We start from the raw sequence: 15884 nt of genomic DNA on the forward strand, positions 1-15884 counted from the left end.
GAACTCCCAGCGCAGGGTTCTCGGTGTTGCCCAGACTCCTGGCCACTTGCTGTACCCCTTCCTTCCTTCCCTGACTTTCTCCTGCACTTGAGGCAGCATTGTTTACAGCGGCGTGTGTGTGTGTGTGTGTGTGTGTGTGTGTGTGTGTGTGTGTGTGTGTGTGTGTGTGTGTGTGTGTGTGTGTGTGTGTGTGTGTGGGTGTGTGTGTGTGAGAGAGAGAGAATTTACCTAAGTCCAGCCCCACAGGCTAAACCAGGGCCACGAGAACAGGACGTGGCTCTGGGGCAGCCAGCTCCCCAGTTCTCAGCTGTGTGACTTGGGTGCATTCCTTTCGCTCTCTGGGTTTCCACCATCTTAACTGTAGAATAATGTATGCAAAGCCCCTGACACAGAATGGGTTCTCAAAAACGGCAGCTCTTGGGCGATGGCGATGGCAACTCCGGAAGGCCTTGAGCGTCCACATCCTCCCGGGTGGGCAGTGTGTTCACGGGTAGCCCGGAGAGGCAGGGGATGCTCACGGGTGGCATGCAGTGCGGACGGTGTGGTCGGGTGCCAGGCCAGCTCGGCGGCCCCTGCAGCAGAACCATTGTTTCCAGAGAGGCCTTCATTATTCCTCTTTAAGTAAAACAATAAAAACCTCGTAAAGCGAGGCTGTAAAGCGCCGCAGCCACGGTCCAGATGTGCACGTCTAAGTGCAACTGGCATTAAAGTCGCGCATGCCTAAGCCGATCGGCATGTTTGCTCTGGGGATTATTGCACCTGTGTGTGCTGGAAGGAATGTCTACAGAATACCTGTCCCGTGTCCGTGGGCAGATTCTGGGACGCGTTCCAAAAACCATGGTGGAGACGGCTGTCACTGGAGGTGTGTAAGCAAAGTTTTGGTCAACTTAAGATGTTCGGAATCTGCGCTGTGGCACTGAGTCTGCCTCACACCGGCCCTCGTGCAGCCACCTGATGCTGGAGTGTCAGAGCTGGGAGAGACCCTAGTGAGCCTCAGATCCAATGTTTTCATCTTACAAACGAGAAAACCACATTGGTGCCGCATAAATATCCCTTGCCTTCCTCTTGGCTTTGTTTAATGAAGCCGACTGCAGAAGCTCACACTCCAGCACCTAAGGGTGTGGCCTTGTGCTGCCCCCCACCCCCCACCGACTTGTCTGGGTTTGGGGGTGACTGCCTGTCCTCCGAATCGCAGGTGTCATCGCGCTGCCAGAGATCCACGTCCGCTCCGGCCTCCTGCCCAGTCCCGGGAAGGCTGCCCAGCCCACTTTCGGCTAAAGGACCACGTCTGAATGAACCCTGCTCCCAGCAGATCTGTGCTGGCTGTGGTTCTTTCGTGGGGGTCATGGCATGTGACTCATTACCTGTTGGGGCCTCTGTATCAGAGCCACAAGTCCGGCTATTCTCCCAGGAGGCGATTTGATGGGAAAGAGGGAGGGCCAACCTCCAAGCCGATTCCAGTCCCGGCTTCCCTGTTACATACATGCGCAGCCCCACGTTGGCCAAGCCTGGATACAGCCCAGATTCCTGAAACAAGTTTCCATCCTGGTCTCCACGCACACCTCAGCCTCAAACACTCCATAAAGCTTTAGGAGCCCAACTAGGTTTTGGGTTTTGTTTTGTTTTTTTTCCTTTTGTGAAGTAGGTCATTTTGAGTATGAAGTATTATGTTTTCCCTTTTGTCTCCTCCTCCCCAGCAGTCCTGAGGTTGGAGAGTTATGGTCATAGAATCTGTATGCGTGACGCTGACTTTGGTCAAGTGGAGGAGTGCATTTCAGGGGGAATACGACATAGCTCTCTGGGAAGAAGAGAGTCACTGACACCCCAGGCTTTTCGCTGATCCAGGTTCAGGGTCTAACTCGCCCAGGCACTTCAGTGTGATTGGCTGTGCGGGGCAATAGCCAGCCCACCTGAGGGGCTCGCCTGGGGCTCCTGGCTTACCCAGCACAGTGCCCTGGTGACCTGGTCTTTTGAAGTTGATGAAACCTGGTTGTGGTCAACATGCTGTTTTTCAGATGGTGGGACTTAATGGAGCCAATCCAGGCGCCCCCATCTCCTTAATGCCAGCTGTCTGAATTCTCTGCAGTTCCATTTGCCTTAAAAATATATTAATCTGCTGGGAAGATCTTGGAAGCCACCAACTGTGGAGCCGATGGCGCTTGGTTGAAAGAGTTCACTCTTGGGTGGACATCAGAGCAGCGTTTTCCTCTCATTGTTCCCGGGCTGGTCTGGGTCGGTCTGTCGGTTCCCCTACTGATGTTCCTGGAACTCTGAAAGGCCCCACTGTTCCCTGGTTCGACTTTCCAAGCCGGCTTCTCTGCAGCGTCCCCACAGACTGTCCCTGTGTCCCTGTGGCTAACAGGTCATTCACCGTCCTCACCGTGTGTGTGGATTTCAGCCCTCACTCCCTGAAGGTACCAGGGCTAAGAAAAGCCCAGGGGTTTCGTCTTTGGGCGTCCACGTTTTAAAGATATTCCCCGAGCTGCCCCCTTGACCAGAGACCTCTGGGCCTCCCCTTTTGTGCCCAGCGCGGCTGGGCCATGGCAGCGGTCCTGGGACCGTCCTCCCTCCCTCCCCTGTGGAGGAGGGGCAGAGCACAGGCCGGCCGGGTGAACCCCTCAGCCGCCTGCTTGTAGCGCCAGGCCACTCTTGATGCCTGTTCATGCTGCCGTGTGCAGCCTGAGAGCGAGTCGCCAGGGATGGCAGAGCCCCCTTATTGAAATAGCATGTTAGCATTTAAACAATATTAATACTATTTGACTCATTAAATATACAAAGGCCAGCTAAAGTGCTTCCATGTGTGTGCTGTTAGTTCTGGCGGGCGACTCCTCAGATGGCTTTATGTGGTTTCAGACAACATTTTAGCACATTCTTAAAATACCCACAAAAGCCTTTATGTAAAAACTCATAAATGTGAACCACATAAAAATTATTTTTTTTCCCGTTTCATGTCATTATGATCAAAGTACAGTAGGTAAGAATAAATTTCCAAAAACTTGTTGAGGTCCCTCTTTAATTAACGCTTCACGCGCAGAGCAGGGCCATAAACGGTGGGACGGGGGGCTGTCAGTGCCCCGTGGCCACTCTGCCACAGAGGCTGGCCTTCCGTGCGAGTCTGAGCCGGCCCTTTCTCATCACGCGTCCTCCGGTCCCTTTGTCCTGGAACATCGGGTTGAGACTCGCAGCCGTGCACGTCCCCAGAGGTCCCTTTAGGTGAATGGAATGTGAGTCCGCTCTGGCGCTGCTGCCCTCGTCTCTTTACTGAAGGTCCGATCGCCTGTAAGTTAGGGGACTACCCAACGGGACACTCTCCCAGCTATGAAACCAATTTCGGAGGTCACGTGGGTCCGTGGAAGGGTGCTCGTGATTCCGGCCAAGTGAGGAAAGCCCAGCCCAGCCCCCTTGCTGTGCCTACAGTTACATAAAAAGTAAGCATCTGGACAGAGACTGGAGGGGAATTAGGAAAAATGAGATTTATGGGATAAGCTGATTTATGGTGTTGTGGGCTAAAATTTTAAACTTCCTTTTTTTAAAATAATGTTCTTCTAATAAATTTTTTAATTGGGGGGAAGAATAGTAACCCACGTGAGCATCAGAGTCGAGCTTGCATTTTTACCTCCTTTGTCTCCAACATTTTGTAACTTTGGACCTGGTCAGTGTGGCCCACAAGGGAAGCTGAGGATGCCAGGGAGGAGCTGCCCAGAGCGGAGCCGGGCCGTGAGGTGGGACTTTGGAGTGGAAATGGCCAGTTCCGCCCCGCAAAACGGTAATGCTGTTGTTTTATTTTTCTGGAAGAAAACAGAAATCTAAGGGAGGCGACTGAGAGGGCTCAACAGGCCACCCGGTGCTTTTGATCTGGTTGCCAGGTGGTGTCGAGGAGGGTTGTCAAGCCACCAGGCCCTGTGCTGGTTCCCTCCCAGGGCAGCCTGACCTGCCCTCCCCCGAGTCCCAGCACAGAGACAAGAACAACACTCTGGGCTGAAAGGCGCCTGAGGCGGGGGGCCTCGGGCTTCGAGGGGCAGAAGGATGAACACGCCCGCTGGGCTTCGCGCCTTCGCTCCAGGAAAGAAGGAATTAGCGGCCCACTTCTGCCAGCACAAGAAAAGCCACATTTTTAAAAGTTGTTTTTTCCCTTTTGATGTGGGGCTGCTCTCCCGACAAGCAGGCGGAAAGGGAAAACCATGCAATGGAACCCAGCCATCTGTCACCGAAAGGGTGGGTGTTGGCGGGTCTGCCCTAGGCTGCCCTTCCCGCCCGCCATAGTGCAGCTCTGCTTCCCGGGGAATTCGGGGAGGGGGCACCAAAACCCCGGAGCCCATGCCGCCCGCTCACCTGAGTGAGGGGTCTGGTCCCAAGGTGACCGATGCATCCCCACATGTCCCAGGAGCGTTCCAGGGTGGCCCGGCGTGTGACCAGCTCCCTGCAGGGCTGGGCCGGGTCAGGGTGGCCCTGTGGAGGGAAGTGGGGGGGGCCTCAGGCTCTACGCCAGAACACTTACCTACTTGGGGTTTGGGGAGAGATCTAGAACAAGGGAAAGCGCCTTCCCGAGTGGGGTCCCCGAGTGCCCAGCGTTGGCCAGGTTCCCGGAGTTGCCCTGGGCTGGCGCTGAGCTCGGGCCCGCAGGTGTGTCTCTCCATTCTCCCGTGCTTTCCCCTCACAGTTGTCCGCTCTGCTGCCCTGATCGGAAGCCAGAGTCCTCAGTCCCTCAATCCTTCCTTTCCCTCAGTCCCTCAACCTCAGTCCCTCAACCTCAGTCCCTCAATCCTTCCTTTCCCTCAGTCCCTCAATCCTTCCTTTTCCTCAGTCCCTCAACCTCAGTCCCTCAATCCTTCCTTTCCCTCAGTCCCTCAATCTTTCCTTTCCCTCAGTCCCTCAACCTCAGTCCCTCAATCTTTTGACCACCATCTAGCCCCGGGGCTGGCACCTCATACAGCCTCCTGCCGTCACCGGCCTTCTGGGGCCGACTGGCCGGGGGAGACAGCTGTGAATTTCACTTGACAGCTCAATCGCAATGGGTAGCGCGGGATGGAGCAGTGGGGACAGTCTCCCTGAGGAATTCTGGCGGGGAGGGCGTGAGGGGAACAGACCTAGGTGTGGACCCTCATGCGCCACGCCCAGTGGGCCTGCGGTGGGTCAGAGCCAGAGACAAGGCAGCCGCGGGGCCCTGCAGCTCGCCAGCATGAAGAGGGACTACCTCTTCCATCTGTCTCTCGGTTACACTCTGGTGTATATCACATGCTGGCCTTTGTACGAAAACTTTTTAGCTTGAAAGAGTTTGATTTACAGCAAAATTATCCAAAAAAGAGTACAAAGAATTCTTGGAATACCCATCGCTTACATTCTCTAAATATTAGCATTTACCATGTATGTTTTTTATCATGTAGCAGCGTTGTCGAGGTGTAATTCATATACATGTTTATTTTTATTACTTGTTTTTGTTATGAAAATAATAATCTTTGGTCAGGTATCTATTTTCCTGTATTGTTTTTGTCTTTCAACAGTCCTAGAAAGTAGATACCGTCCCTGTTTGTTTGGTTTTTTTAATATTTATTTATTTATTTATTTGGCTATGCCGGGTCTTGAGTTGCGGCGTGTGGGATCTTTTAGTCGTGGCATGCGGGATCTAGTTCCCTGACCAGGGATCAAACCCGGGCCCCCCGCATTGGGAACGTGGAGCCTTAACCTTAGCTGGACTGCCAGGGAAGTCCCAATACTGTCCCTGCTTTATAAAGAAACTAAGGCCCAGTTCGCAGAGCCGGTCGCTGGTAGCTCTTGATAAGTAGTCATCGGGCGGATAAGCGTGTGACGTAACTGGTGACTGGCGGGGTGGGCATGGGGACATGTGCCTGCCTGACTCCCCAGCCCATGCGTCTCGGTGCCTGCCTGCTGCTCACATCCGAATCCGTGGCCCCGGGCCTTCTGGAGAGTCCCGGAGTGCACCTTCTGCACCACTGATGCAGGGTTAAATGGGGTCAGAGAGGCCACAGACTTTCTGGTAAAGAGTGTGCTATTAGCCACCAGAGACTCCATCGTTCCAGAGTCGTAGTTGGTCGTCAGCAGAATTTGAGGTGCTGCATGTCAGCTGGTGGTCCGCCTTTGCTTTCTGAGCTCCTCGGACCTGTACGGACAGCCGCTGCCTTGGTGCCCTTGAATTTGGGATCCTTGCCTCATTTCCTTTGCTCCTCTGGCCTTTTCTTTCCCTCCTGCATTTGATCTGAATTAGGAATTTTTCAGTATTGCCTCAGACTTGCAGAGGAAGCTCGGTCCCAACCATAGCCCTTCGTTTCAGGCTATACAGTTGCAGCAGGTTGCTCTGAAAAACCCACAGAAGCCCCAGCGTGTGCAGGCCCTGGAGCGTTCCAGGGGGAACAGAGCTCTGTCTGCTCTCAGTGGGACAAGTCTGGACTGTTGTTGCTCTGTTTTTCCTGTTTTTCGTCTGTAAAGTAGCCATCCCAAAAGATAGGAGTATCACACGGTAATGATTACTCAGTAGGAATGACCCCCACTGAGGGTCTGTTACATGTCACACACGTTCTGAATCCTTCTTCTGGAAGGAATGTGAAGCCCAGAGAAGTGGAGTCAGTTTGCCAAAGGCCACAAAGCTAGAGGAAGGACAGCTCAGACTCACATTCATCTTTTGGACTCCTAATTGCATGTTCTTTCTGTGAGCCCCCCACCGGAAAGGATGCTGCATCCCCTCCCCTGACCAACGAATGAGCAGGACACATGCAAGAACCAACCCTGGAACCACCGTAGGGAGGGTCGTTAATCCCAGAGAGACATTTAGATGAATCTTTGCCAAATGACCACCCCTGGGACCTGGGGTGATCTGTAATTTGACGGGCTTAACATCTCATGGACACGTGGGCCTGTTTCCTGCAGGTATTTTGAAGGCGGCGTCTCATCTGTCTACCTCTGGGATCTGGATCATGGTTTTGCTGGAGTGATCCTCATAAAGAAGGCTGGAGATGGATCAAAGAAGATCAAAGGCTGCTGGGACTCCATCCACGTGGTGGAAGTGCAGGTACAGCTCCCCACCCCCCACCCCCCACCTGCAGATGGCAGCCCAAACGGTGCGGCCTGTTCCCTAGCAGGTGCTTCTTGATGGGAATATGTTGTGACGTATAAACCCCTGTGATTCCTAAAAGTGCCCACAGCCATGTGGATAAAGATAAGTCAGGATCGCAGTAGTCATTGATGAAAAAGATCCCCAAAGAACTTGGATACAGTGACTGCAGATTCGGCCCCTTTAAAAACCATTTGGGATTCTATAAGGTCATGTCATGGTGACGTGTTAGGAAGGGACGTGTTAGAATGACCTGAATTCAGGGGCCATTCGGGCTCTCCTCAGCTCAAGGTTGTGCCCAAGGCTCTGATCTCTGTCTCTTCCTACAGGAGAAGTCCAGCGGTCGCACCGCCCATTACAAGCTGACCTCCACGGTGATGCTGTGGCTGCAGACCAACAAATCCGGCTCTGGCACCATGAACCTCGGCGGCAGCCTTACTAGACAGGTAGAGTGGTCATTGCCCCCGGCTGCAGCCCCAGGGCTGGCCGTGTGTGGAGATGAGTGAGCAGCTGCCCCACAGAGGGTCCTGGGGCAGCCCCTGCGCCTGACGTGATCTCCCCACAGGCCTGTCCGTGTTTCCCGACATTCAGTCACGGGAGGTTTTACTTGGGATCAAGGTATTTATGTTAAGATGCTCCCGTGATGTTTAGGGCATTACCGCTGGTAACATTTTAGAATGGATTACTTTCTCAGTTGTGGCTTAGATGATGTATTAGGGCTCTTGGTTTTAGGTGACAGAAGTAAAACTCTCACTGACTTAAGCGAAAATGGAAATGAGTCAGCTCACCTAATTGTGACGTTCTGACATCGTTCAGCCCGCCTGGGTCTAAGACACGAATGATGTGGGCAGGACTCCGGATCTCCATGCGGGGGCTCCTGGCAGCCTCTGGCCATCCTGGGGGAGAGCCTCTCTCGCAGAGCAGGTCTGCCGTGTAACCCCAGGAACGTCTCACTGGCGGGTCAGGTTACTTGTCCCGGACAGAATCACTTCCTGACGCTAGGGTCATGTGACCCTAGCTAGGTCGAGGAGACGAACAGGGGTGTGGGTGTTGATTTCCTAGAGTGAAATCAGGCAGCTTTCTCACAGTCGAGAGAGGGCTGGGTGTGAGCAGCCAGCAGCCACTGGACAATGGAGAGGTGCTTTCTGCAGCGAGAACGGATGGCCGTGATCTGTGGATGGGGGTGGGCAGTGAGGAGTGACGGCAGCCAGGGGGTCAGCCTAGGGGCTTGGCAGCAGGCTGCTGGGGGATAGTAGCCAGGGTCCCCAGAAGGAGAGAAAGGACTGAAAAAGAAGCTACAGGGATCCAGAAGAGGGAGAGCCTGTTAAGCCTCCGAGCGGGTTTACCGGCCTCCCCAGGCAGGTGCCCTGTGGTACACACCTGCTCTCTGCTCAGCTCTGGCCCCCGCAGCAGTGCTCCAGGGATGCAGGGGTGCAACGGAATGATAGTCACTGGCATCCTCTGCTATGCACCCCAGCAGGGCACTTTTCAAAACTCAGAATATTTGTTCACCTCATACAGAAAAAATGGGTATGTCCGGTCAAAGCAGTCCAAAGACTGCTTGAGTCACAGGGTCTTGACGTGGGAAGAGTTCAGAGGTCATCTCCCAACCTGACAGGACAGTTTGTGCCGCTCTGCTCGGGTGGGACCAGGGAGCTCGCTGCCTTGGAGGATAGCCCGTTCCTTTTACATCAGTCTCCATAAAAAGAGGCATCCAGCATGGGCCGCGCGCTGCTCTGCAGGCACCTCACAGGCGTGCAGTTGGCTACACGGCCCCCCACTGGCTCCCCACCCCACCTCTTTTCCCACGAGCTGTTGACGGTCCAGGGATTTCCCCTTCTGTTCTTGTGCAGTCGATCTTTCTTAAAATGAGGTTATACATGTGAACTCACGTTTTGGTTTTTGTCCATTCTGCCAGGGACAGATAATGTCGAATCTCGGTTTTGGTCATCCAGGTGTTAGCTGTTCCTTCCGGCTTTCTTCCTTGCATATTAACTAAGATGACTCTGTCTTCGTATTAGTTCAAGGCCAAGTTTGGAGCCCTCCAGCCTGGCTACCAAAGACTTCCATAGCGGGGAGACATCAGTCTGATAACCGTCTTTCTAGGGCACTGGTCTTCCGGGTGAGCTTGTCCAGCTCTGATTCACCGCCTAAGCAGGGCTTCACATTTCCAGATAGATGCCATTTGAGCCACCTGTGGTTGAACACCGCCTGCCATTTCCCAGCCGGCTCCCTGCCCTGCTAGGACCAGGTGACTGCAGGCTTGGCCATGGCTTCTCTCTCCTCGCCCTCAGGGCTCAGTGTGTCTCTGCACTTCAGGCTCCTTTGATGTGGCAAGAAGCGTTGCTTTGCTCTGTTTCCCACCTCTCTGGTCCTGAACGGCCCGGCCAGGCAGGAGGGCTCTCTTGAGAGCCTCTGCTCTGCAGCTGCCCACAGTCTAGTCCAGGAGGGACCAGCGTCAGCACCGCGGAAGAGCTTGTCAGAAATGCAGAGAGCTTGGGGCCCTACCCAGACCCACCAAATCAGGATCTAAAGTTCACAAAATTCTCCAGGTAATTTATGTGCACATTAAAACTTGACGAGTGCTACTCTTTGGGGTTTTGTACCTAATTCCATCTTGGGGGGCGGCTCCCCATGCCACCAGCAAGCAGCACTCCAGACACCAGCAGGGTGTCCTCCAGTTCACCTACGAGCCTGACACTCTACCCAGAGATAGCATCAGATCCCACAGGTTCAGGGCTCAGTCCCACAAGACTGCCTGCCCTCCTCCCTCCCCTGAGACACACCTTCCAACGCTAGTGGCAAGTCCAGGTTGTCCCCTGTGCTTCTGACCTACTGGCTACAAATCAGAGGTTCCCATGACCCCCTACTTGGGTTCGATTAATTTGCTAGAGCTGCTCACAGAACTCAGGAAACCCATTTCCTCATTAGATTGCCGATTTATTCCAAGGGATATTTAAAGGTTACGAATCAACAGCCAGATGAAGAGGTCCATGGGGCGAGGTCTCAAACAAAGGAGCTTCGTTCTCACGGGGTTTTGGGGCCCTGGAAGCATTTTGGTTCCCCAGCCTGGAAGCTGATTCCCGTCTTTTGTGGGGTTTTGTGGAGACTTCATTACATGGGCGTGATGATTAACTCACTGGCAGTTGGTGATTGATTCAACCTCCAGCCCTTCTCCCCTGCCTGGAAATAGAGATAGGACTAAAAGTTCCACCCCTCTATTTATGGTTGGTTCCCCTGGCAACCAGCCCCCATGCTTAGGTACTTTCCAAAAGTCACCTCATTAACGTAAACCCAGTTGTGGTGGAAAGGGGCTTGTTACGCGTGACAAGGCACACATTTCACCTTGATGGCCCTGAAGCGACTGATGTCAGGAACTGAGCACAAGAGACCAGATGTAACAAAAGATGCTCCCATTGCTCTTACCGCCCAGGAAATTCCAAGGGTTTGGGAGCTGTGAGCCCGGAACCATGGATGAAGAGCAGATGTACGTGAGAAATGTATTTTGGTCGTCCGAATGACCAAACTGTGTATTTCTTATAAATCACAGTATCACAGCTGCTGTGTACCTTTCTCTTGCCCATCTTTGGCTTAGGTGTCATGAGCAGCCCATCTTCAAGGTGTCCCTTCCAGGTGTGTGAGGTGAGCTGGGAGCTTGGACTGGAAGGTGCCGCCTGCCCTGGAGCAGACTTGTCTTCACTTCTGCTTCACGTGCTACTTGAAGCTTCTGAGCAGGTTGAAGACCCTCGTTTAAGAGTCCTGTTTAGGACTTTTAACAGCCCCACCCCAAGGGAAGGCCTTAACCCTGTGCTGGTGCAGGGCAGTGGTGCCTTCGTGTGACAGGAAGAGGAAGCACAGACAGGTAGCTTGGCCTGAGTCTCCTGTGAGACTTGGCCTCAGAGAAGCCGGTGCTGGCTGCAGTGCAGCATCCCTCAGAAGGGCCTCAGGAGGGAGCCTTCCTTGGCAGAGGTGACCGTTGCCATCCTCATCCTGGGAGTGCCTGACTTCATGAGGGTTCCTTTTAATATCAAAATGGCTTTTTCAGTAAGATAATGATTACGCTTTTCATAACCATTAGTTTTTTAAAATGTGGCAGGAAGGGTAAATTTAGTAGCTCTTTCAAGTGCAGTCACAGAAGCATCTCCGTGCCCTCGAACAGTAGAAGTGCAAGGCAGGTGCCTGGGCCGCGTGTCGGAGCCTCACACTCTCCGCGCAGAACCTGCACCACCTCTGCCGTGTTACGGGGCCTGGAGCCGCAGGGGATCTCGGGGGTCCCCTTCTCTGGCCTCTGGGCAGGGCTGTCCCCACACCGTCCCAGAGGCTAGTGCTCACTGGGCAGAGACCATCCTTTTGCATGGAAATGGGCCCTCGTCTTCCAGGAACCACTGACCAGGGAGGGGCCGCCGGACCCCAGGCAGCTGGCTCCCTCGCAGCCGTCCTCCCCGACACCTTGCCACCTGGGGAGTGGTGGAAAGTCCTAAACCCGTATCCGGAAACTGTTTCCTGCATCACTTACCGCTCCGAACTGTTTATAATTCCACCCGGTTTACAGTGACCTGGACAAATATTTAATCCTCAGCCTTCCTAATAGTTTAAATCAGAGCTGTCAGCCCACGGCCGGGGTCTGGGCTTGCTGTGAGCAGCACCCGCTGCCAAGCCAAACGCAGGCCTGATGAGCGGCGTCCTCAGCGCACGCGCTGGCCGCGGCCTGTTTGGATTGCCTGTGCTCTTGGGCTCTCATGAGGAAATTGATGCTTCTGTCATCATCCTCGCGGCCGGTCGCATAACTCATCTGAGGTGCATTAAATCTGGGGCTGGTTTCCAAAGTAAGTAACTGCAAAAGGAGGGGCAGGGAAGCAATGAGGGTGACAAAGCTAAGTTAATGATGTGTAGCTTCTGCGCATACAGGGGAAATGAGGGTTGCGGGTTTAGCTGTTTGTCCCGGATGAGCCTTGGGAAAACATCTCTGGTTCTCTCGGATGGGAGGCGAAGGGGTTCCAGGAAAGCTGAGCAGATCGTGATCAAGAGTGAACACGTGTGGTAATGTGGGCGTCTCTGTTGACTGGGTTGTCAACGGCATAGTTACCGCTCCCATGTAGCAGGTGAGCAAACTGAGGTCAGGCTATTAAGTAATTTGCTGTGGTGACTTATCTAAGTAGCAGGCAGAGCTGGGATGTGAACCCAGATTTGTCTGCCTAGAAGAAAAGAAAGCTGCATTCTGCCGCACTGCATTCTTTTGGTCTTAGTCCGTCCCCTGTCTGTAGGCCTGGCATTTAAGAGATGCTCAGTAAGCCTTTGCACAGAAATGCGTTCAGCAGTCAGGACACCGCCCTTCGGGCGCCCAGGAGCAGCCCCTTGGCAGCCCCTCGAGCAGCCCGCGTGGGCAGCGGCAGTGGGCCAGTGGCCCCAGAAACAGGCCCTGTGGCGAGTGGGGCCAGAACCACGGAGTCCAGTGGAGGCGCCAGGCCTCCCTGGAGTGTGCTCAGCAGCGCCACAGTTTGGGTGCCTCTTGCAGGAACCCAAGTGACCACGTGAGACACCTTCACCACCAGAGGTAGTGCGGAGGGTTTTAAGATTTTTTAAGTAGTCAACTGATCTGATCAGATTTGTGACTTCAAAGGATGGCCCCGGCGGTGGCTGCAGTGACTAGCCCGTGGCCAGGTGGTCAGTGAAGGAGCCTCAAGGCAGGAAATAACGAGGAAGGGCAGAGGCAGGAGGAGTAGAGGAGGGTCGGGTTGGAGACGTCTTGGGGTGACCCCAGGGTGTGAGCGCTGGGCTCAGGTGGGTCTTCGTCGCTCGAGTTCCTCCAGTTAGCGGTACTTGCTGTGACCCAGGCGGAATGGCAGCTGCACGCTCACACCTTCCCACGTGTGTCAGGAGGGGAGGGGCCACCTCACCAGGCCCACAGTGCCAGGCCCTGACCCTGGCAGCCATCCTAGCCAGCGGGCAGGAGCGCCCAGCCAGGCCGAGGTCTCCCGTTTCCAGCTCTCCCGTTTCCATCCAGCTCATACTGGCCACCCCGCAGCTGCATAGGCCGGGGCCACCCTTCCCTGGCACGATGCCCAGGGCTCCCCCACTTTCCTGCTTCCTGTGCCTGTCCTGGGAAGGGCCATGGCTTGGGCTTGGTGGAATTTCCCCCCAGGAGTCCCTTTCCCTGGCTCCCCAGGCTTTGCCTCCATCTTCTCCTCTCTCAAGGCCCCCCTCACCACCACGGATTCTTAACCACTGCACCACCGGGGAAGCCCCCTCACTGACTTTCTTACCGCTCTTGGTAAATGTACTGGAGCTACATTTCACATCTCGTTGTGACCTGGGCTGTGGAGATGCCCCAGGGGCTCAGACCAAGGAGCCCTCACCCATCTCCTCCATTCCGGCCTTTTGCGATCAGGGACGTCCCTGGAAAGCAAGCAGAGAAAGTGTTTTGGCAGATCCCTGCAGCTGTGGGAGGCAAGGTGAGTGCCGTCTTCGCAGAGGCTCATCACGGCCAATCCTTGAGGGCGGGAGGGCGGCAGCTGCCACCTGGGCCCCGGCGGGAAGGCTGCTTTCCGCAGGCCAAGTACCAACGCGCTGAAAAGGAAGTTGCACTGAGAGGTCACTTCTATGTGACAGCTGGAGGCGTGGGAAAGAGGCAAGACTGTGAATCTCGGGAAAGAGATCCAAGGTTTCCAGTCTGGGGCCGGGCCCTGCAGATGTTCATTTGACATTTTTTTCCAACTCTAAATATTTAGAAACAGAGGTGGAATGTCCTGTGGAGCTGGGATATGAGGGCGGACACTCGGAAGGCGAGCTCTCCCCCCGGCTCAGCACCGGGCTCCCTTGTGATGTATCTTCGAGCAGTGAGACTCCAGCAGAGGCACCTGCCCGCGTGTTAATGCAGGGAAATCCTCTGACTCGCGCTTGGCAGTCAGGCAAGGCGGCATGTTGCAGGGGGAAGAGCCCATGGCCTTCCCTCCAGATGTGGGGAACAGAGGGGTCCAGGCCAAACTCGGGGTGTCTCAGGGAGGACTTTCTCACCCGGGGAGGCCCAGCTCCAGGTGCTGAGGTTCCTGGGTTCAGGGCTGGAGAGGCTTGAGTGGTGTGGCTTCTAGGGATGCTTTGGTGTACGTCCGGTGACCTGGGGCGGAATGACCCAGCCTGGTCGAGAGGGAAAGCTGGTGTGAGGCTGCCTCCCTGTGCCCATCCCCCGCTAGGAAGGTCGGGCAGGCGAGGCAGGCGGGTGAGGCAGGGATGAAACTGCTCGGAATTTCTGAGCCCTGGACTGCGGTTTGGCCTTGAGTTTTCCGGTAAAGAACGGGGGTGAAGTTGAGAAAATGGAGCAGTCTCCTGGAAGAAAACAGGTTTTGGAATCCTCCAGACCTTGGTTCAGATCCTAGCCCAGTCTCTTTCCAGCTGTGTGACCTGGACGAACCACTTCCCTTCTCTGAAATTCAGCACTTTCACCATCGAGCTTAATAATGCCCACTTGGAAAGATGTTGTAGAGCAGAAATAAAAAACCATTTTGACACATGGGTTATGCCCAATAAATAATAGCTGTTAACTGCTACTACCACCTATCACGCAAGCAGAGACTTTTCCGTCTTCTAGAATGTATACAGTTTTAGGCTCAGTTAAATTTTTCCTAAACTGGGCAAACCGAACCTTCCTTGAGAGGCTGTCTGACCACTGTCTTCTGGCTTGACAGCATGTTACGTCCTGGCCTCACAGCTGCGCTCTGACCCGGAGCCCAGCCCAATTACTAGGAGGAGCCAGGCCGGGGAGAGTCCCAGGAGTGGAGCTGCTGTTCAGCAGGCGCTGTTCTGGGCCTGGTGCACGTATTAGGTTCTCCAGTGCAGTGCAGAGGCAAGGAAGGCCCTCGCCCCCCAGGGCTCCAGAGCAGCAGCCGTTAGACGGGGCTGGCTTCCTGCAGGTCCCCACCCTCCGGGCTCTGCTCACTGCAAAGTGCCGCACGGCACTGCTCACGTTTTCCCTTTTGAGGAAAATGGCCTGCTTTCTACACACTCACGCGTGTCCTCCACGTCGCCGGGCCACGGAGAGGAGCGGAGGTGCTTGATGGGGACAGGCGGGCTGTGCTCTGACTCCAGACTCCATTGGAACCACCTTGTGGAACATCTGTGCGACCACAGCACATAAAAATGTTTTCCTCTGGCATCCCCTTTTATAAGGATGTAATAACATCTGCAGTGCAAAAATAGTTCTATTTTTGGCAGATCGGCTTTGCCAGCGAGCTGACCCTGACCAGGTGTGAAGGGAGTCGGCAGGGTGCGGGGAGGGGGGCCGTGGAGACATGTCTGTGTGCCGGGCCTCTGCCCCGACCCCGGCCCACCCTCTTCCTTCCCTTCCCCGGGCCCTGCTGGGCCTTTGCCTTGGGCTCAGATTCCCTGCCTCAAGCTTCGTGGCCCCTTGTGTCCTCACTGGTAGTCAGTCTGCTCCTGGGGGAGGCTCACCCGCCCTGGCCCCCATGCCCAGACCTCTTTTATCTTTGAGCGCCCAGCATTTCCAGCCTTTTCCTTTGTTGGAGGATGGCTCTTGATTCTGAAGCAGAGATGATACCCAAGAGATCGGATATCTGATGTGACTTTGCTTCCCTGATGGCCCTGAGCCCTTTGCCACCAGTTGTGGCCTCAACTCTGCGTGGTTGGTGCGCATTTAAAATGGGGCCCTCAAAAAAATAAAAAATAAAATAAAATAAAATGGGGCCCTCACTGAGCTCCAGAGCCTCACTGCTTCCCTGGGGTTGCCAGGAGTCCGCCGTCTGCGTGGAGCTGGGGAGGCAGAGAGGCCAGTTTGTGGAAGGACATAATTCATTTTTGTCAGACC

The 15884-nt window shown here is 54.7% G+C and overlaps 1 protein-coding gene across 2 annotated transcripts in view; it reads left to right on the forward strand.

Annotated features, from left to right (window-relative positions):
* CAPZB (capping actin protein of muscle Z-line subunit beta) overlaps window positions 1–15884 on the forward strand; it is a 136838-nt gene that overhangs the window by 111101 nt on the left and 9853 nt on the right. For both annotated transcript variants that reach the window (XM_024749708.1, XM_024749709.1), the window contains exons 5-6: window positions 6883–7024; window positions 7396–7512. In XM_024749708.1, coding sequence (XP_024605476.1) covers window positions 6883–7024; window positions 7396–7512 — 259 coding nt within the window. The remainder of the gene's footprint in view (window positions 1–6882; window positions 7025–7395; window positions 7513–15884) is intronic.

The sequence above is a fragment of the Neophocaena asiaeorientalis genome, unplaced genomic scaffold, assembly GCF_003031525.2.
Source record: "Neophocaena asiaeorientalis asiaeorientalis breed wild unplaced genomic scaffold, Neophocaena_asiaeorientalis_V1.1 scaffold275, whole genome shotgun sequence".
Lineage (NCBI taxonomy): Eukaryota > Metazoa > Chordata > Mammalia > Artiodactyla > Phocoenidae > Neophocaena > Neophocaena asiaeorientalis.